This window comes from Trachurus trachurus, assembly GCF_905171665.1.
Source record: "Trachurus trachurus genome assembly, chromosome: 23".
NCBI classification, from domain to species: Eukaryota; Metazoa; Chordata; class Actinopteri; order Carangiformes; family Carangidae; genus Trachurus; species Trachurus trachurus.
The window spans coordinates 4869911-4890076 of record NC_139912.1 but is presented as its reverse complement, the minus strand read 5'-3'; the positions used below and the strand labels follow the sequence as shown (position 1 = coordinate 4890076).

The following is a 20166-nucleotide window of genomic DNA, read 5'->3' as shown; positions in this document are numbered from 1 at the left end:
TACTTCTTATCTACATCTCTCTTGTCTCTGTCTCTCAGGACATCGAGGAGACGGTGACGGTGGCGCTGGGCGAGCTGCGGCAGCTGGAGCGGCAGGGCTGCCGGCCGGCGCCCGACGTGGTGCTGGACACTCTGGAGCAGGTGAAGAACGGCCCCTGCTCCTCCGAGTCCCCCAGCCCACACAGCACGCCCAGCACGCCGGGAACACCGGGAACGCCCGGGACGCCCGGCACGCCGAGCCCCCTCAGCCCGCTGAGCCCCATGAGCCCGCTGCCCGGACCGCCGCCCGGACCGCCGAGACCGGCCAACCCGTCGCCCGACGCCCTGGGCTCCTTCAAGCCGGTGGCGGTGGCCGCTCGCATCGGCGCTCCGCTGCGGCCGCCCGCGCTCCGGCCGAAGCCGATCGTCCCGCCGAAGAGCAGCACGCCGCCTCTGCCGCCGCCGCTGGACAAATCCTGCACCATGTGAGCCAAACCAGGCCGATCAGAGGCCGAGAATCAGGCCTAACCCGGGCCAAAACTGGGCCAGAAGAGGAGATCAGGGTACAGCTTAATGTTTATAATCAACATGAATGAGGGTCGAAACGGTCGGAGAAATGGACAAAAAGGGTTTTAATGTAGTAATAAAATATAATATATGACATGACCTATGATATGATATGCCATGATATTTATGTGTTGTCAGGTTGGTGTGTACTCTAGGTGTGTAGGAGTTTACTTTCTCCATGTATTGAAGCATTTATCAAAGGTTTAGCTAAAAGAACTGCTGATGATGAAGAAGAGGAGGACGAAGAGGAGGAGGAGGAGGAGGAGAAACAGGAAGTGAGCGCAGGCCGAGCGTCCTGCCAGAGACATAAAGGAGAAGAGAGTGTGTTGTAAGTTGAGTTCCCGTGAACGTGACAAAAACAAACATGGCTGCTGCTTCCTCACAAACTGTCACAAGCGGCTGCTGCATGGGAGGAAGAGGAGGAGGAAGAGGAGGAGGAAGAGGAGGAGGAGGAAGAGGAGGACATGGCAGAGTGAAGGCAACACTGGTTCAACAACAACAACGTCTGTGTGACTTATAATTTATTTTTTTAAGTTGATTTTTTTCCACTGGGTTCAGCTGCTAAGCTCACTTACACCTCAAACCACTGAGAAAAAACTAAAAAAACTCACGAAAAACTCACACAAAAAAAAAAGACAAAACAAAAAACGCCTCTTGAGGTCGTCGGTCGGTCGCTGACACCAAACTCTCAACGTCCAGCTAATTAATGAATGTCTCTAAGTATTTTAAACGACTGTTCAGCCATCTTATTGAATGTTCAGTGAGCAACAAACTCACTTAACTTTTTAACAGCCTTCTTGTGTTTTTTTGCGAAAAAGAGAGAACGAGAGAGAGAGAAGAGGAGGAGGAGGGAGGTAAAAAAAAATGGTAACACTTTATTTGACCCCTATCTCTATAATGCGTTATAACCCTACTTATTATGAGTTATAATGCAGTTATAGCACTGTATAACTGTGGTTATAAACACTCATAAATGATCATAATGCTTTATAACAATAATCATAACACACTATAAGGCATTTTATCATGACTTATAAGGTCAGCTATTATGATACGTTATAATTGTTAGTAAATGGTTAACAATGCCCACAATTTGTATAATGCATTATGAATATTTATATATATATAGACAAATTTCCCTGAACGGGACAATAAAGTTTATCGTATCATATCGTATCGTAATATAATGTGTTATAATGGCTTAGCATACATGTATAACTATCATTATAAACACTCATAAATTATCATAAGGCTTTATAACAATAAGCAACACATCATAGAGCATTTTATAATTTAAAAAATAAAGTATTATAATAGAGTTATAATGCTCTATAATGTGTTATGCTTATTATTATAAAGACTTATTTATTATAATTTGAGTTTATAAGCCAGTTATAACACATAACTATATTTCTAATGCATTGTCGATGTGGGCATTGTCGGGAGTTACTAACAATTATAACTTATTATAATTCCTGACCTTATAAGTCATGATAAAATGCCTTATAGTGTTATGATTATTGTTATAAAGCATTATGATCATTTATGAGTGTTTATAACTATAGTTATACAGTGCTATAACTGCATTATAGCTCATTATAAGTATGGTTTTAATGCGTTATAGAGATTAGGCGTCAAATAAAGTGTTACCAAAAAAACAAAAAGAAAAGTGAAAGAAAGAAAGAAAGAACAAAAACCCAGAACAGAGCTTCAAACAGGGTGAGACGGTTGAGTGGAGCTTGGGACTGAGCTGTTTTCTGGGATGGAGGGAGGGTGTATGATTTTATTCTTGTGTTTGTGTGAGTGTGCGTGAGCGAGCGAGTGTGTGTTTGCGTGTGTGTGTGTGTGTGTGTGTGTGTGTGTGTGTGTGTGTGTGTGTGTGTGTGTGTCCTGCTTGCCTGCCCTTGTTCTGCTCCCTTGTAAGTGCAGAGGCACTAGAATAGTGATAGATGATAGATAATTCATTGCCTGCCTTGAGTGCCAGAACACGCCAAGTGCAAGTTAGGAAAAACTGGTTGCGAGTGCAAAAAGCATGCCACTTTCTCTACGTATGTATGTGTGTGTGTACGTATGTATGTATGTATGCGTGTGTGTGTGTCAAGAATAATGGTTTACCTTGCTTGTTATACACTGAAGTCACTAGTTAACCTTAAATTCACAATAAGCTAACAGGGTGGGGCTCCGTGTGTAAAAACGCCCAAAAAAACTTTAAAAAAAACAACACTTGAACAGCACACTGAATGTGGCCTCCCTCCGACCGGGCTGGTAACTGATGATGATGATGATGATGCGAGTGTGTGTTGATTAAAATGAAACATGACGTGCTGAGATGGGCTATGGATGCACATCTGTGTGTGTATGTATGTGTGAGTGTGTGTGTATGTGAAAGTGCCTTTTTTTTTAAATCCTTGTCGTCTTTTTTGGGGGGAAGTTGTGAATCCACTCACGCATGTGTGTCCTGAACGAAGAGCAGCAGCACTCCGAATGAAATAATCATTTAAAAAGAGAAAAAGAAAAAGAAAAGAAAAAGTGTTTAGTAGATTTAACTGAAATATGAAACTCTAGCATTAACCCATTGTGACATTGCACTTTGATGTATAGGATTGTGTACTTGGCATGTAGCATCATAACATGTTGGTGCATTTTAAACTCAAAGAGGGGAGGGGAGGGGGAGGTTTCTTCTGAATGTGTTTGATAAATAAAGGAAACGGTTTTCGTCTGTTAGTGTTGCTGTATTTGAAACCTGAGCTTCCCTAGAGATGAGCTCATATAGCCAAATGGAATCGTATCAACGTGTTGTATTTATATTATAAATTTAAGAAGAAAAAAAACAAAACAAAACGAAGCAAAGCAAAGCAAACAAACCATGGAAGAAATTAGAAAGAAAGAAAGAAAACCCAAGTCATTAAACTCGATCGAACCTTTCTTTAAAAATGAAATGTCACTAAATGTTTGGTTTGAACACTCAATAAAACCTCCAGTGTGTTCTGTATACGGCAATGTTTTTGTTTTCTGTCACCGGTGGTTCATGAACGCATCACTGTTCAAGGAAGTGAACAAATGAACACATCATCCTCAACGAAGCATCACCCTATAAATTAAAGGGATAGTTCAACATTTTGGGCAAATTGGCCCATTGCCATAATCCCTATAGTCATAGCAGTAGGTTCGTTACCTTTAATTGTCGGTGCAAGCTGTTTTTAGAACGGCGGAGCAGAGCCGTGAGCTGCTCAGAGCTACGCTACGGAGGCTCATGGGATTTCTTGGTTTCCCTCATCAAACTCATCAAATACACAATCCAACAACTCCACAACGCTCTGGTGGACAAGTTGTGACCTGCACATTCACCACGCTATGAGATAATAACACAACGTTACCAGACAGAGTTGTTTTAGAGGGAAATGCAGAGACTGCTTGATGAAAAACTGTCCCTGAAGGCAACGCACATCAGCAGTTTTGCATGAATTTCCCTCTAAAACAACTCTGTCTGGTAACGTTGTGTTATTATCTCATAGCGTGGTGAATGTGCAGGTCACAACTTGTCCACCAGAGCGTTGTGGAGTTGTTGGATTGTGTATTTGATGAGTTTCATGAGGGAAACCAAGAAATCCCATGAGCCTCCGTAGCGTAGCTCTGAGCAGCTCACGGCTCTGCTCCGCCGTTCTAAAAATAGCTTGCACCGACAATTAAAGGTAACGAAGCTACTGCTATGACTATAGGGGTTATGGCAATGGGCGAATTTGCCAAAATGTTGAACTATCCCTTTAAGTACATTTGTCCCTGAACACATCATCGTTCATATAATACACTTATGAACGTACTGTATGTCTGTCAGTGAATGCGTCATTGTTCAAATATGCCTCATATGGAGGTACATTTGTGTCTTTTTTGTTTAAATCAACGTTTTTTGATTGAATAAAGATATTTTCAATCAAAACAAACAAAACTTTTTCAATAAAAATAAACGTGTTTGGATGCAAAAAAAAAAGACAAACATTTGAGACCCAAAAAAATGCATTTGAACCTTTTTTTCTTTGATTGAAAAGGTTTTTTTTTGATTGAAGTGAGTTATTTTTTGTTTAAATCAACTTTTTTTTTGATTGAATAAAGACACAAATGTACCTCCATACCTCAGTATCCTACATGCTGTCAGTGAACACATCACCGTTGAAATATACTCAAGTTTATGCGCTTGTAAGTGAACGCATCACTGCCACTGAACACATCATCGTTCATATAATATACTTATGAACGTATGTCTGTCAGTGAATGCATCATTGTTCAAATATGCCTCAGTATGGAGGAACAGTTGTGTCTTTATTATTCAATCGAAAAAAAAAGTTGGTTTAAACAAAAAAGATATTTTCAATCAAAACAAACTTCACTTCAATCAAAAAAAAAGTGTTTGAATGCAAAAAAAATGCGTTTTAACCCTTTTTTTCTTTAATTTAAAAGGTTTTTATTTAATTTAAGTGAGTTATTTGATTGAAAATATCTTTTTTGTTTAAATCAACTTTTTTTTGATTGAATAATAAAGACACAAATGTACCTCCATACCTACATACTGTCAGTGAACACAACACCGTTGAAATATACTCAAGTTTCTGCGCTTGTAAGTGAACGCATCACTGTCACTTCATAACAGATGCACATAAATATAAATATAAAAGAATATAAAAGCATGTGGGTCCTACATCTGTCATAAAGTATGTTTATATACACCTGACAGTGAAGGCATCATTGTTTCTACTGTACATATAATCAGTATATACGTCAGTGAACGCATCATTATTCAAATATATTTAACTTAAACGTTGAAATACACATTAACATACTGCATACGCCTGTAAGTGAACGCATCGCCGTGATGTTATTCCATAGTTCGATCAGTGAACGCATCAGCATTGATATGCAATACTGTTGAAATGTCTGTGAATGCAACCTTGTACAAATACCCTTTAAAACATACATACGCCTGTCAGTGAACACATCATCAAAGTTTAAGTATTACTGCAGTAAAGAAGCACGTGAATGCACCACGACTCAACAGTAAAATGTTTTTTTTTTTTACATCTATAAACGAAGCAGGTTAAAGAAATAACAACTGAAGTTCAGACATCTCAAAACTTTATTTCAACCAAGCTGAGTGAATGTACAGTAGATTATTAAAAATACGAATCAAGTTAAAACAGTAACAATTGCTGCAAAATAATTAAAATACTTCATAAACTTTAAATAAAGGCTTTTTTTTTTTTTTTTTTTTTTTTTTAGTAGCACACAACAACAACAACTGTCACAATGTGGTGATCTAAGAATCTGCAGGTAAAATAAAATTATCTTTGGTCTGGAACCTTTTTGGCAAAATGAGATTCAAACAACACAAAGGCCGACAGATCAATCAGTCGTTGGACCGCAGCGAAGTTTTCCGAGAGCACGTGAACGCCTCATCTTCATCACCATCATCATCATCATCATCAGCCCTTGGACCCCGGCTTCAAGGTGCTGAACGGTTTGGAGTTGCGCAGCGAGCCGGAGATCTCCTGCAGGAAGGCGGCGATGTGCAGGTCCTTCTCCGACTTGCGGCCGTCGAAGATGACCACCAGGGTGAAGTGCGGCTCGGGGCGCGTCAGGTAGTAGGTGCTCTGCACTTTGTCGTCGTAGAAGTGAACCACCTGTATTACATTGCATTGTTATGGGAAAGTAAAGTACTCATAAATAAACCAAGTACCACTCAATGGTTAAGACAGATGTTGTCGAGCCTACCACTAGAAATAATTACTTACATACTGAAGGCCAAACAACACATATTTGAATGTATATGTGTCTTTATGGAAGGAAGGAAGGAAGGAAGGAAGGAAGGAAGGAAGGAAGGAAGGAAGGAAGGAAGGAAGGAAAGAAAGAAGGCAGGAAAGACGAAGGGAAGGAAGGAAGGAAGGAAGGAAGGAAGGAAGGAAGGAAGGAAGGAAGGAAGGAAGGAAGGAAAGACAAAGGGAACGATGGGAGGAAAGAAGGAAGGGAAAATGGAAGGAAAGATAGACGGAGGGAGGGAACAGACCAGGTCAAGGGAGAAAAGAAGGAAAGAAGGAAAGATGGAGGAAGTGAACAGATGAAGAAGGACAACAGGAGGGTTAAAACTCAAATGAAAATGTTGAACTATCCCTTTAAATAACATGAGAAGCATGTTGTTTTGTGTTCTATGTGATTTTTTGTTTTATGTTGTGTTCTGAACATAATAATAACATAATACATATATTGTATGACATGTTGCAGGAATGTCAAAGACTGTATTTCTCTTTGCTTTGCTGCTTAAAACTCAAATGAAGATATTGTGGAAGAAAAAGAAAGTAGTGCAGCACCTTGTCCAGAGTGTTGAGCTCCGCCGCGCGGTCTCCCATCATCATGATGACGTTGGGCCAGTGCGTCAGCGGCCGCTCGCCGGACGGCAGCGACACCACGGCGGGGAACTGCTCCACGCCCTTCGGCGCCTCGCGGTACGAGTGCGGGTGGTGGTAGCCGTGGCCCTGGAAGTAGTGATGGAGAAACCTTACAGCAGAGCAGAGTGACTGACAGACCCGTGTTTCAGACCAAACACTCTATATAAGTGATTGCTGTCGGAAGATAGAACTATTTAAGACTTATATTAACACAAATATTCCGCTTTAACAATTAAGGTTCTCTGTGCATCTCGGGATTTTGGACTGTTTTTTCTGTTACACTTGGATTATGATGTGATTGTGTCTTCATAACATGCTGTATGTAGGCTAATAAAGATATGCAACATTAAATCCAAAAATTATATTTACCAAATACATGTGGAAGAAAATTGGGAAATGCTTGTGCTACTACTAGGGACTGTTATAACTTATGACAATTGTACAAAATGCTGGCGAGAGTGGGAAGGGGTTTTGATTTTGATTTTGATTTAACAACAGATGATCATTTGAGTTGAGCTTTGCTTCAGTCTGTTTCCCTTCTTTGTGATTCAATGTGAGTGACTGTGGCTGTCTTTTTAATCTATACGCACTCTCTCTGGTTTAGTCTACTTGCCAAAAATGAGTACCCGGAAATGTTGAGTACCCCAAAGTTTTATGTTAGAAATATATAGTATGGGTCCCCAGTATTCAGAAACTGCCGGATGCTAACTTATATATATTGGGCAATTAGCACAATTGACATAATTAGCATAAATTAGCATATTTTGCCTATATGGGCAATATTTCAGCAAAATTGACTTGGCTGATCTGGGCAATATTAGTGTGGTTTTAGGGGTTATTGATGATGCTGAATCCATTTCTGACATTTCCAAAATTCAAAATGGCTGTCTAAACCGGAAGGGACCAGATTGAAATCCATCAAAATCGGCCCACTGGCGGTTTAAATCTGGTCACTACCGGTTTAGACAGCCATTTTGAATTTTGAAAATGTCAGAAATGGATTCAGCATCATCAATAACCCCTAAATCACTCCAATATTGCCCAGATCAGCCAAGTCAATTTTGTTGAAATATTGCCCATATAGGAAATTATGCTAATTTATGCTAATTATGTCAATTGTGCTAATTGCCCAATATATATAAATTAGCATCCGGCAGTTTCTGAATACTGGGGACCCATACTATCTATTTCTAACATAAAACTTTGGGGTACTCAACATTTCCGGGTTCACAATGGGGCCATATGGGCTGGCAAGTAGACTAGTTGTTAATGAATGAAACTATCACAACAACGCATGCAAAAACTTGATTGACGTGATCGTGAACGTGATTTTTGGCATGGTGAAGCGAGGCGTCGACACATCTCGTCGCGATGCTTCTGCTTTGAAAGATCGATACTGTGTCGAACCGTCATAACATCCCTACCTGGAAGCTCTCCAGGCCGCGGTTGTCGAACACCAGCGACACGTTGCTGGCGTCGTGCTTGCGGATGAAGCCGCTGATCTTGCCGTAGTAGTCCGGCGCGGTGCGGGCCGTCAGCGCCCTCATGTCCGCCGCCGCCGCCGTCTGCCGGCTCAGCGCCTCGTGGAAGTAGAAGCTGAACTTGGCGAGCAGCGCCGCCTGGAAGCGCTGCAGCCACACGTACAGGTGCGGCGGCTGCACGGCCTTTGTTGTGGTTATTTTTGAAGAAAAATGACATAAAAGGTTGAAACCACTAAAAAAAACAATGAAAAGAAAGTTATGCCACCTTTAAAGATCAAGTCAACAATAACCAAACTACATTGTTGTGTTATTTTGTGTTGATTTGAATAGTTAGAATATAATTATTTTTTGTGTTCTTATGTTGTTTCACTCCACCGTGGCATTATCATTGCCGACTTCTCTGCCTTCTCTGAGTTACAGGGGGTCTCGACGTAGCAGTGCATGTCCATATAACGGTTGCAAGTGAATAACAACTGTCTTCGTAACAAAAAGACACACCAAAAAACATCCAAATACCTCCATGCTGCTCGTCTGTAATGTCTGTCTTGTATTGAAGCCCCGACATGAGAAATTGTTCCGCCGGTCACAGGAAGAGCAGTGAACTGAGACACTGGGAGCTTCCGCTACAAACAAGCTTAAAATATAGACTTATTTAATTTTTTTCGGAACAATTTCTCATGCCGGGGCTTCAATACAAGACGGACATTACATACGAGCAGCATGGAGGTATTTGGATGTTTTTTGGTGTGTCTTTTAGTTACGAAGACAGTTGGTATCCATTTGCAACCGTTATATGGACATGCACTGCTACGCCGAGACCCCCTGTAACTCAGAGAAGCCACGGAGGACTCTGAAACTTCTCCTAGCCCTTAGTCGACATGAGGGTGAGTAGATAACGAGACCGAAATTTGAATTTTGGGTGAACTATCCCTTTAAAGTTATTATATTAAAAGGGACAACGAGGAGTTTTGTTAAAGTGAAGTGTTTTCACACTACATTTATGAGCCTCCGCACACCGTGAAATTCTTTGACCGGCGCAAGACAGACTCATGTTTTCATTCATCAAGAATTAAAGTCAGAGGTTCGAAGACGATCACATACCGTCGTAGTTCTGACCATAAACGGCGATTCAGCTGCGTTATTCTCATGACTGGCAGCGAAACCGAAAGTAAAGAAAAGCTGGTCGGCTCGACCAACATTTCCGCCACCACTAATAATAACAAAATAACGATAGAGACAAAACGATATGTTTATCGAAAATGGGCCCATTAACAAGTGTGGGTAGCGGAGATTCATCCACATTAACGTGATACTTTTTTATAACCAAATAGAAACTCCTCATTGTCCCTTTAAAATATAGACTTATTTAATTTTTTTCAGAACAATTTCTTTACTTTATTTTTTATTTTTTTACTTCACTTTATTTTTCTCACGACCACGCAAGTGGTATGGAGCACAAACAATAAAACAGTACAAATAATCAGACATAGCAAGAGGCAGTGGGGGCTGTACATACTTTGTAAATACATCTCTGACCAGGACAGAGCAAAAACTATCACTTAAACAGAGGAAGAACACGTTTCAGAAAAGCACCTAGCTTATAAATAACTTTTGTTTTATCAGACTGTAATAACAAAATTAGTTTAAACATAGATGGGCGACGAACATAGTATTTAGTATTCTCATGTTGGGGCTTCAATACAAGAGGGACATTACATACGAGCACTATGGGGGTATTTGGATGTTTTTTGGTGTGTCTTTTTGGACAAAGAAAAGTGAGCTCCGTTCACAACCATTATATGGCCAAATACTGCTGCGTGGACCCCCCCGTAATTCAGAGAAGGAACGGAGGACTCTGAAACTTCTCACAGCTCTTAGTCGACATGAGGGTGAGTAGATAACGGGTGAAATTTGAATTTTGGGTGAACTATCCCTTTAAAGTTATTCTATTAAAAGTGATGCTGAATAGATTCAAGCCTCACCTTCTGGGACTGGCCGCCGAACAGGTGCTTGCGTGTTTCCTTCTGGCGCTGGAAGAGCTGCCCCCAGGCCGTGAGCTTGGTGCCGGCGCCGTGGAGGCTGAGCAGCGCCGGCAGGAAGCTCCACTCAGACACCTGAGCCTGACCGCGCAGCAGCTGGGTCACCACGTCCAGCTCGGTCTGGAAGCTCTCCTCCACACGGCCCAGGATGGGGTGGTGGAACCTGGAGGAGGAGGAGGAGGAGGGGAGGGGGGGGGGGAGAGGAAGAGGAGAGGGAGGATGAGGAGAGAAGAGGTGGAGGGGAAGAGGAGGAGGGGGGGAGGAAGAAGAGGAAGGAGGAAGAGGGAGAAGAGGGAGAGGAAGAGGAGGAGGGAAGAGAGCAAGTGGAGGGGAAGAGGAGGAGGAGAGGGGGAGGAGGAAGGAGGAGGGGGAGGAAGGAGGGGGGAGGAAGAGGAGGAGAAAGAGAGAAAGAAGGGGGGAGGAGGAGGAGGAAGAGGAGGGGGAGGAAGAGGGAAGAGGAGGAGGGAGAGAAGATGAGGAAGAGAAGAGGAGGAGGAGGAGGAAGGAGGAGGGGGAGGAAGAGGAGGAGAAAGAGAGGAAGAAGGGGGGGAAGAGGAGGGGGAGGAAGAGGGAAGAGGAGGGGGGAGAGAAGATGAGGAAGAGAAGAGGAGGGAAGAGGAGGAGGAAGGAGGAGGAGGAGGAGGAGGAGGAAGGAAAAGGAAGAAGAGGATGAGGAAGAGGAGGAAGAACGGAGAGGAAGAGAGAGAGAGGAGAAGGAGGAGGAAAGAGGAAGAGGAGGAAGGAAAAGGAAGAAGAGGATGAGGAAGAGGTAGAGGAGGAAGAGAGGAGGAGGAAGAGGCAGAAGAAGAGGAAGGAGAGAGGAGGAGGAGGAAAGAGGAGGAGGAGGAGGAGGAGGAGGAGGAGGAGGAAGAACGGAGAGGAAGAGCGAGAGAGATGAAGAAAGAGGAAGAGGAGGAAAAAGAGGAAAAGGAGGAAGAGGGGAGGGGCGGAAGACGAAGAGGAGGAAGAGAGGAAGAGGAGGGAAGAAGAAGTGAGGAGGAAGAGGAGGAGGAGGAAGACAAAGAGGAGGAGAAAGAGGAAAAGAGAAGGAGGAAGGGAGACGAAGAGGAGGAAGAGGAAAGGAGGAGGAGGAGGGAGGAAAAGGAAGAAAGAAGGAAGAGGAAGAGGAGGAGTCCGTCATTAAACAGAGAAAACAAATGAAGAGACTGGAAGTGGCCTAATTAGTTGTGACCTGGAAGCAGCTGCTGCTCCGAGACGCATTCACATCTCAGCCTACACACACACACACACACACACACACACACACACACACACACACACACACACACACACACACACTATATTCGGTGTCCATTCATCCCCAGCTCTGCGGTCCGGAGCGTCACCTTCACCCCTCAGCGCTCGGTCGGCTCGGTGACGTGTGGACGACGGCTGCAGCTCAGCTCGCCGTGTTGCCGCGACAACAGCTGCTGCACGTCGTCTTCCCCCGTTTTCCGCTGACTTGTCTCCGGGGGAAAAGTTTCTGCATTTGCTGGATCGAGCAGAAAGTTTTCCTCCTCCTCCTCCTCCTCCTCCTCTAGCCTCAAAACGTCACTCTGCTCTTAAAGTATCATCGCCAACCAACAAAATGTTCTCAAAGTATCAACACAGGAAAAGAAAACTAAGTCCTAATTATGCTTCATAAACTTAAACTTCATATTTCATAGTGATTTATTACATAATTAAACCCCCTTTTTCTTTTCCCAGAAGCCCAAATATGGCAATATACAATATTATTGCAGGGGGTTTTGTTTTAGTTTCTAAATGCAGCTAAATCCAACTATATATGATAATATTCTACTATTGTATTTTTAAACAATGCCGCCAAATGTAATATTAATGATAGTAATACTGTGCATATACACTTAGGCCAAAATTAGGAAGGAATTTCTAATTTTTTCAGTTACAGATTAGTGTTTCAACTCAGATTTAAAGGGATACTTCACCCAAAATCGATAATTCAAATCGATTTTGGGTGAAGTATCCCTTTAACATTTGGCATTGTTTGAACAGCATATGGCTATTTCTCTTGTTATCACTGTGGTATGAATAATTTTGGACGTGGTCATTTTTTGTCAATGTTTAAATTAACACAACACAATGTTTAACAGTGTAACTTTACTTAAAGGCCCCATGCTGTGCACTTTTCTCTTGGTTTATTTACCTGCTGATATCCCTAACAAAATGTATCATTGGTTTTGAGTACCTGTGATCTGCTTCATATCGTTTCTACTGCCCCTTTCTGTTGCCTCTTTCTGGAGTTCTAACAGGCACAGGTCATTTGGCCAATCAGAAGAGAGAATGAGAACCTCTCCTCTGATTGGCTCACTGTTTTAGAGTGGCATGTGGTCGGGCCAATCACAGGCAAGTAACTGAAACCTAAGCTGCATTCATAAAAATTGAAAAAAAACAACTGGTCACGGTGGGCGGAGTTACCTTGTGTGTGACATCACAGAAAGGAGGAAGTGCGATCTGCTCGTCTCAAAGAGAATGTTCGTACAAATGGGCGGTGTGTGTTTCTCCATTTATGACCAGTTTGATGCATGGGACAGTATATACGTGGCCCACAGACCTCCCCAAGCATGAAAAAATAACCAAAATCACATTTTTCATGCCATGGGGCCTTTAAATCAATTGGTCAGACTTTCATCCATGTCCTATTTATGTCAAATCTGAGTTGAAATAAGAAATTCCTTGTATATGTCAGGTGTATGAATCATTTTGGACTGAAGTGTATGTAGTGAAACACATTAAAGGGATAGTTCAACATTTTGGCAAATTGGCCCATTGCCATAACCCCTATAGTCGTAGCAGTAGGTTCATTACCTTTAATTGTCGGTGCAAGCTATTTTTAGAACGGCGGAGCAGAGCCGCGAGCTGCTCAGAGCTACGCTACGGAGGCTAAAGGAATTTCTTGGTTTCCCTCATCAAACTCATCAAATACACAATCCAACAACTCCACAACGCTCTGGTGGACAAGTTGTGAGCTGCACATTCACCACGCTATGAGATAATAACACAACGTTACCAGACAGAGTTGTTTTAGAGGGAAATACAGAGACTGCTTGCTGAAAAACTGTCTCTGAAGGCAACGCGCATCAGCGGTTTTGCATGAATTTCCCTCTAAAACAACTCTGTCTGGTAACGTTGTGTTATTATCTCATAGCGTGGGGAATGTGCAGGTCACAACTTGTCCACCAGAGCGTTGTGGAGTTGTTGGATTGTGTATTTGATGAGTTTGATGAGGAAAACCAAGAAATCCCATTGGCCTCCGTAGCGTAGCTCTGAGCAACTCGTGGGCGCGGCTCTGCTCCGCCGTTCTAAAAATAGCTTGCAGTTAGCCAAAATGTTGAACTATCCCTTTAAAAACCAATGTAAAGTGCAGATAGTTACACATGGACACGCACTTGGAGCTGTATTTGTGCAGCACGGCCTCCAGCGTGGTGACCAGCTCCTCCGAGTTGATGCTCTTCTGGCTGCCCAGCGAGTGCATCTTCTCGTACAGGTCGGCCATCTCCATGCGCGCCTGCGTGAAGTGGCACAGCTGCTCCGACAGGTGCGACAGCAGGTCCTCCAGGTAGGAGGTGGAGCCCGGCTGGCCGTGGCGCCCCGTCGTCACCACCTTCCGCAGCTCGTTGTACAGGGACGTGTAGATGGTGCGGATGGAGTCTTTACGGCTGAAGAACGACTGGCCCCCTGCAGAGAGAGAGAAGAAGGGGGAAATTAATGATATCACCATTTGATTTATATCATATTATTTTTTATATGCATCATTTAGTCTCATCTCTCTCCAGCATTAATACCATCTATTGTGCTAAATGGAGGAACTGCAAACCCTCCTTCCATGGTTTTGTTAATGAATTTAAGTTTGTTTTGTCTCAAAAGCAAATATGCCAAGAAATCAAGCCTGGACTTTGCACATTTTTTTGTTATTATATAATTTGTTTTCTTAATTATTTCGCTGCTCCGATTTATGTTAAATTTAAAGGCCTAATATATTATCTCCTTTGCACCTTATCTGGTACTGTTTGGTGTTGTTTTGCTTTTGTTTTGTTTAGTTTTCCTTCATGAATCCCCTAAATGTTTTTGCATTTTTACACTACACTGCCATCTGTACTTTTTATCCTCACTGGGAGTTTTTTTTTTTTCTTCTTTTTACAATTGCTCAATAAAAAAAATTAGATGCCAACTCACTCGGTCAGCATTGGTGTGTTACAGCGCCATCTGCTGTAAAAAGACTTCAGACTAACTTCTCTTTTATATTCTTTTCACCAGGGGCACAGTGGATCCTTACTTTAAATTTAAGGAGCGTAAATACAAAATCTAGGGGTACAAATTGACTTGCAAAGCAAATATTCACATTTCCTTTCCATTTATGATCCTCTCACACCCTGGCCTGAGACCTGTGATGACATATTGCAGATAAAACAAAACAAAACAGCTAATTTACTGGTTGCAAATGCGCAAGTAGATGAAACATTTGCAACTCTTTAATTTACAGGCTGCTAAATATGTGATAATGTCAAGAAATGAGTAATTGCGTCATATCGTCGACGTCTAGATAGAAATAAAGGTCAGTTTCATAGCAATGACGAGAAATATAGCCAATAAATAACGATTGATTGCGTAGAAATATCCCAGAAATGATTGTAATTGACAACTGCAAAGACTTGGTGGAGAAAAATTATTTTTCCTTTTTCCAAAATATCTAAAGCATGAAAAGTATGTGTAATCTTTTGCCTTTATGAAAACATGACATGACTGTAATGTAATGGATTGTTGTAAGTAGCGTTGTCCCAGGCAACACTGTAAATGGAACACTACCGTTGCCAGGTAACAGTGTTAACGTTCTAAATCTGGATCGCCAGTTGAACTAGTAAGCAAGTTGTGCTTTAACCGTTACATCCTGTAGTTGATGAATTGAGACAAGAGGACAGAGAAATTGACCGTTATTTCTGGGCTATTTCTTGACATTATCATGCCATGTTTTCTGTAACATCATCCCAGTAGTTCTTTTTATTTTTTACGGTAACTTTACCCATTTTCTGTCCCAGGAATGTCATGTGGTGATACGCCTTCTCCGCGGCGGCCAGGTGAGCCAGAGCCGCCAGCAGCGCGGCCCAGATGGCCCCGGCGCTCTTGCTGCTGTCCTTCTCCTTCTCCACGTAGTCCTTGGCCCGGTCGAAAGAAAACATGCCGAGCTGCGTGAAGAAGCTCTCCAGGATGGCCCTCTCCCGGGGCACGGGCCGCAGCTCCTCCGCCTCCGTCATGATGAGTCCGGCGGCGGCGGCGGAGGAGGAGGGAGACACACAACGGAGCCGCCGCTGCCTGGAGCTAACGCGTTAGCACTGTTAGCTTCTACCGTCTGGGTAAGAAACCATCGCTCTTCCGACCAGAACATTTACCGGTGCACCGACTTCAGAGCAGCTATGTGTGGTTTCTAAACATTTCGTCTCATTTGATGCCACAGAAGAACACCTTAAATATTGGCTTAAAACCACAATGAGTTTTAAAAATGTGCCCGTATCCAAGAAACTGATCAATCGTTGGACGCCATATTGGCTACGCCGGATGTAAACATTACGGCGAGCCGAACGTTCCAAAATAAAGGCGAATGGCCGAATTCAAGTCGCAGCCGAACTAGAATTAAAAAAAAAGGAAATTTTTTGTTTGCTTTGAGGACAATAGGAAGGAAAATGACTTTTTTTGTACAATATATTTATTTTTAAGCAACTTTCACATTCATAAAAATAAAATTTAAAAAATCGACCAACTCCAAACCAAGTTTCACACACTTTTTTGCAAGAACAGTATAGCAGCACTGTTGATAGTCTAGAAAACCAAAAGGCATTAAAACAAACTTTTATAGCCTATGTACATTTTTTTTATTGATTAAATATTTATTTATTTTTCCATTAGCATTACCACCACCTACTGAGCAGGAGTTTATAGGACGACAGAATAGTTACAGTCTATAGCCTTCCAAAAAACGTAACTTTAATCCTTCGTATTAATCCTGTGTTACGTAGAACTCAAACAGATGCTTCATGGCCTCTACTCTCAGTAGGTTTTTATAAATTAAACACTGCTTTTACCCTTTCCACTAACCGCTGCCTCCACTTATCTTCACACTTCATCAGCACACTCCATCCCACATGTCTTTGTACAGCATATAAGTGCCTGTGTCTTGAAACTGAAAGGACGACTTGTTGAGGCAATATCTAATTATTCATCATTTATTAATTAACTAAATAAGTGTTGAGTTGTTTTTTTTCTTTTTTACCTATTGCTGCTGCTATTTGTTGTCATTTCTTGTCCACTTGTTTGGGTTGTCTGTAATTTTATGTGGGGAAGCCAAAGACAATTTTCTACCTAGGCCAATAACTTAGACAATAAACTAAACTAAAAGTGAATATGTATCTCAGTTGTATCTGCGTGCTCAGCAAACATTGTTTAAGTCACTCAGTCAATATTTACAAAGATGAATACACTGTCTTCAGCTCCTGATGAGTGACTTCATTCATCAGATGAAAAATACCACATTACAGCTAAACCAACAAAACCAACGTGATTGGACTATGATCATTAAGCAGAATTCATTTTACATTTCCACTAAGTCGTGTTCCCCCCTTTCCCTCTCTCTCCCTCCAGGGGTGGCCACTGCCTATTTTCTTGTGTGTATAATTGTGTGTGTGTATTTAAAAGCCTGGCAGCAGAAGATCTGAGAGCTTCTGAGGGATTAAAAGGTGACAGAGAATCGGCACTAAAGACCGGTCCCAAAAAACAAGTAAAAGGACTTTGACGGTGAAGGATCCAGGAAACCGTTGCAGTGAAGCGAAAAGGTGAGATAAAAGATAAAAGATCAAATGAAAATGACACGGAAACTCTGAAATTATAATTTATTTTCTGACGTCATAAATTGTTATAAATAGACTTTGAGTTTTATGCTGTGAAATCTGCTAATGTTTTGCTATTTCTTTTTTTTCTTTTTTTTTGTTCGCATTGGGTCACTTTCATATGATAGATTTAGTTCTAAACTATCACCAAAGAATAAAAAAATAAAAAATGCATTAATTCAGTTTGAGAGTGATGTCAGGTTTGAATTTGATAGTTTGGTTTTTAAAGGTTGAAAGTCCTAACACATGTCTAGACACTTTTTTTTTTTTGCGTTTTGCTTTTAAATCATAAAATACAATAAATGCATTTTTCATGCATCTTATCTCTTCACTGTTTTGGCTTAAAGCTAAATAGATTAAAATCTCTTATGATATATTATGTGCATATTTTTTCTGGTCTCACACTGTCACTGTGAGTTTTATCTTGGAAAGCGCAGCTGCAGCATCGTTTTGTGTTCAATGAAGTTACCAGTGTCTTTGTCATTCACTGCAATATTTAACTTTTTCTGTTAAATTTTTTTTTAATTTTATGATAAAACAGACATCCTCTATACCAAATTGTTGGGTTTTTTTCAGTTCTGTAGGAATGTTTAAATGTTTTAATGCTCAGGATCAGTGCACATCATTGTAAAAGTGAAACGACACTACACAGACTGTTCCTGTTTTAAGATATTTGGATGATACCTGCAGCAGCAGCACAGTCAGTGGCTCAACCTCCTTCATGCTCATCCCGTTGTGGACAACATGGTCAACCACAGCAGCTCTGATGTAAAACCTAGACCGTTATCTCTGCTATTACTTTTACTAAGTCCTGAGTCTTCTTCCCCTTCACTATTCACTATCTTCTGCTTCTCCCCATCCCCTTTTTCACCTCATCGTCACTTCTTCTCCTCTAACGTCTTCAGCTCCTCATCCTTCTTGTTCTCCTTCATTACTAAATGTTCTTATTCTCTGCGTTTTCACCTATCAGCATCTGAAAATAAACGAGCACTTAGAGCACATAGTTTTTCTAGTGTGTGCAATAAATAAAATCAAAGTGTACAGCAGAGATAGTATATAGATTCAGTTCAATTCATGGTTAATACCTTCGTTACAAATCTGAATGGTTTCATGGACCATGTTTCAAGATTTAGTCATTTGTGGTTAGGTGTTTTCCTGCAGTGGGAAACAAGACAGCTCTTGATTAATGACTGTGTAAAATTTACCTCAAAATCTGTTTGAAAAATGTACAAGTTTTACTGAGAAAATGTAAAAAAGAAAAAAAAATGAGGCTGTATTCAAACACATCAGCATTCAACATGCTGGTAAATATTAGGTGTAATGTTGTTAACGTTGCTGGTATTTGCCTGTTAGCACTAAACATAAAGTACAACCGCACAATCTACATACAGTATAGGTCATAAACTAAAGCCAACATTATCTTTGCATTTTTTTCCCCCGTCTGACTTTGGGATGAACGTCTCCATTGCTTTGTGACATTTTATAATCAAAGGCCCAATTCCAATTCTTATTTTGATCCCTACCCCTACCCCTACCCCTACCCCTACCCCTTAACCCTTGCCCCTTGAAATGGAGTTACAAGGGATAGGAGTTGAAAGTCAACACACATGAAGCTTCACTTTTCATTCAAACAAACTAATGCTACTACCACAATTGTTACATTTCATTAATGAGACCAGCATTTATCCCCTAAAAAGAAACCTTTAAAAACCTGCGGGTAAGTTAATTAGCAATCGTCTTTTCTCCCGGGATGACGACGGAGGTTGGCCGGCTGACAAGCTCTCCGTGACGAGTCACTGATCTGCTTCTCCGAAAAACATCGGAGCAAACATCTAAACAGCCGTCATTTAGGTAAACTAACCGCATATTGGGGATCTAAACGGTTACTTTTTTCGCATGAAAAAATATTAAAACTTAACGAAGTGACGTAACAACAGCGCTACAGCGAGAAATAAAACAGCTGCCGGTTGCCGCGAGATGCATTCTGGGAAACTTGTCATACCCCTCGGTTTGAAGTGTGCCTCTGAAAAACACCACTACTTCACGTGAACATGCAAAACGAAGGAGTAGGGCCAAGGGCAATAGGGCTAAGGGGGGAACTGGAATTCACCCTAAATCATGAAATCCATCATTTAAAAATAAGTATTTGAGATTAAAATAACGACCCTGTTACTCAATAAATGCCTTGTGCCACTTCATCTAGGAGACTAGAGGAAAAATCTGCTCTATCTGGTAGATATTTCACAGGATGTGGATAACTTTTACCTGGATGAAACACCAAAGTTACTACAACACATCACCAGTGAGCTGTGAATGTTTGTATCAAATTTCATAGTAATCCATCCAATAACTGTTGAGATATTTCCACTTATAGACCAAAATGATGGGCTTGACCTATGTTAATTCCCTCTCATGCAGGGGTCATTTGTTGAAAAAACCCTTAGACGTGAAGCAATGAAACACCTCGACTAAAGGATTTCAGAGAGTGGAAGAACAGAGCCTGTGTTCATGAGGAAGATTTTACCACTGTGCAAAGTATAACGCTTTGAAACACAGCTCTGTTTGTTTGTTTCTGCTTCCTCTGCTCTCAGGAAAAAAAAAGATGTCTCCCATGTGATCACAGATTACAGGCAACATCTTGTGAACAGCTTTTTCAAACTAGCTACGTGACGATCAGCAGAAGTGTAGAAATTATACAGGAGATGATGATGATGAGGCTTATGATGTACATTTCCCTGAATCCAGAAAGGGTAAGACACTTTCTCTGTGTT

The 20166-nt window shown here is 41.5% G+C and overlaps 2 protein-coding genes across 2 annotated transcripts in view; one reads left to right on the top strand and one right to left on the bottom strand.

Moving 5' to 3' along the window:
* The window catches only part of srgap1b (SLIT-ROBO Rho GTPase activating protein 1b), a gene marked incomplete at both ends in the record, with an annotated part of 53167 nt that extends 52700 nt beyond the window's left edge, over nucleotides 1-467 (top strand). Inside the window, one exon of the mRNA XM_083999578.1 lies at nucleotides 39-467. Within this exon, the coding sequence (XP_083855704.1) occupies nucleotides 39-467 (429 nt within the window). The remainder of the gene's footprint in view (nucleotides 1-38) is intronic.
* A 5215-nt stretch (nucleotides 468-5682) lies between these two features.
* On the bottom strand, nucleotides 5683-16057 carry kics2 (KICSTOR subunit 2). The gene is made up of 6 exons (XM_083999583.1): nucleotides 15538-16057; nucleotides 13907-14195; nucleotides 10443-10662; nucleotides 8404-8643; nucleotides 6902-7066; nucleotides 5683-6217 (listed from the first exon to the last, which is right to left on the bottom strand). The coding sequence occupies exons 1-6, from the start codon at nucleotides 15767-15769 to the stop codon at nucleotides 6020-6022; spliced, it is 1344 nt and encodes a 447-aa protein (XP_083855709.1). The 5' UTR covers nucleotides 15770-16057; the 3' UTR covers nucleotides 5683-6019.
* Nucleotides 16058-20166: the final 4109 nt, after the last annotated feature.

Coding starts and splice junctions, on each gene's coding strand:
- kics2 (XM_083999583.1), bottom strand. CDS start 15,769: ATGACGGAGGCGGAGGAGCTGCGGCCCGTGCCCCGGGAGAGGGCCATC. Junction 14,196..15,537: donor ATTCCTGGGACAGAAAATGG/GTAAAGTTACCG, acceptor CTCTCTCTGCAG/GGGGCCAGTCGTTCTTCAGC. Junction 8,644..10,442: donor TCGGCGGCCAGTCCCAGAAG/GTGAGGCTTGAA, acceptor ACCACAACAAAG/GCCGTGCAGCCGCCGCACCT.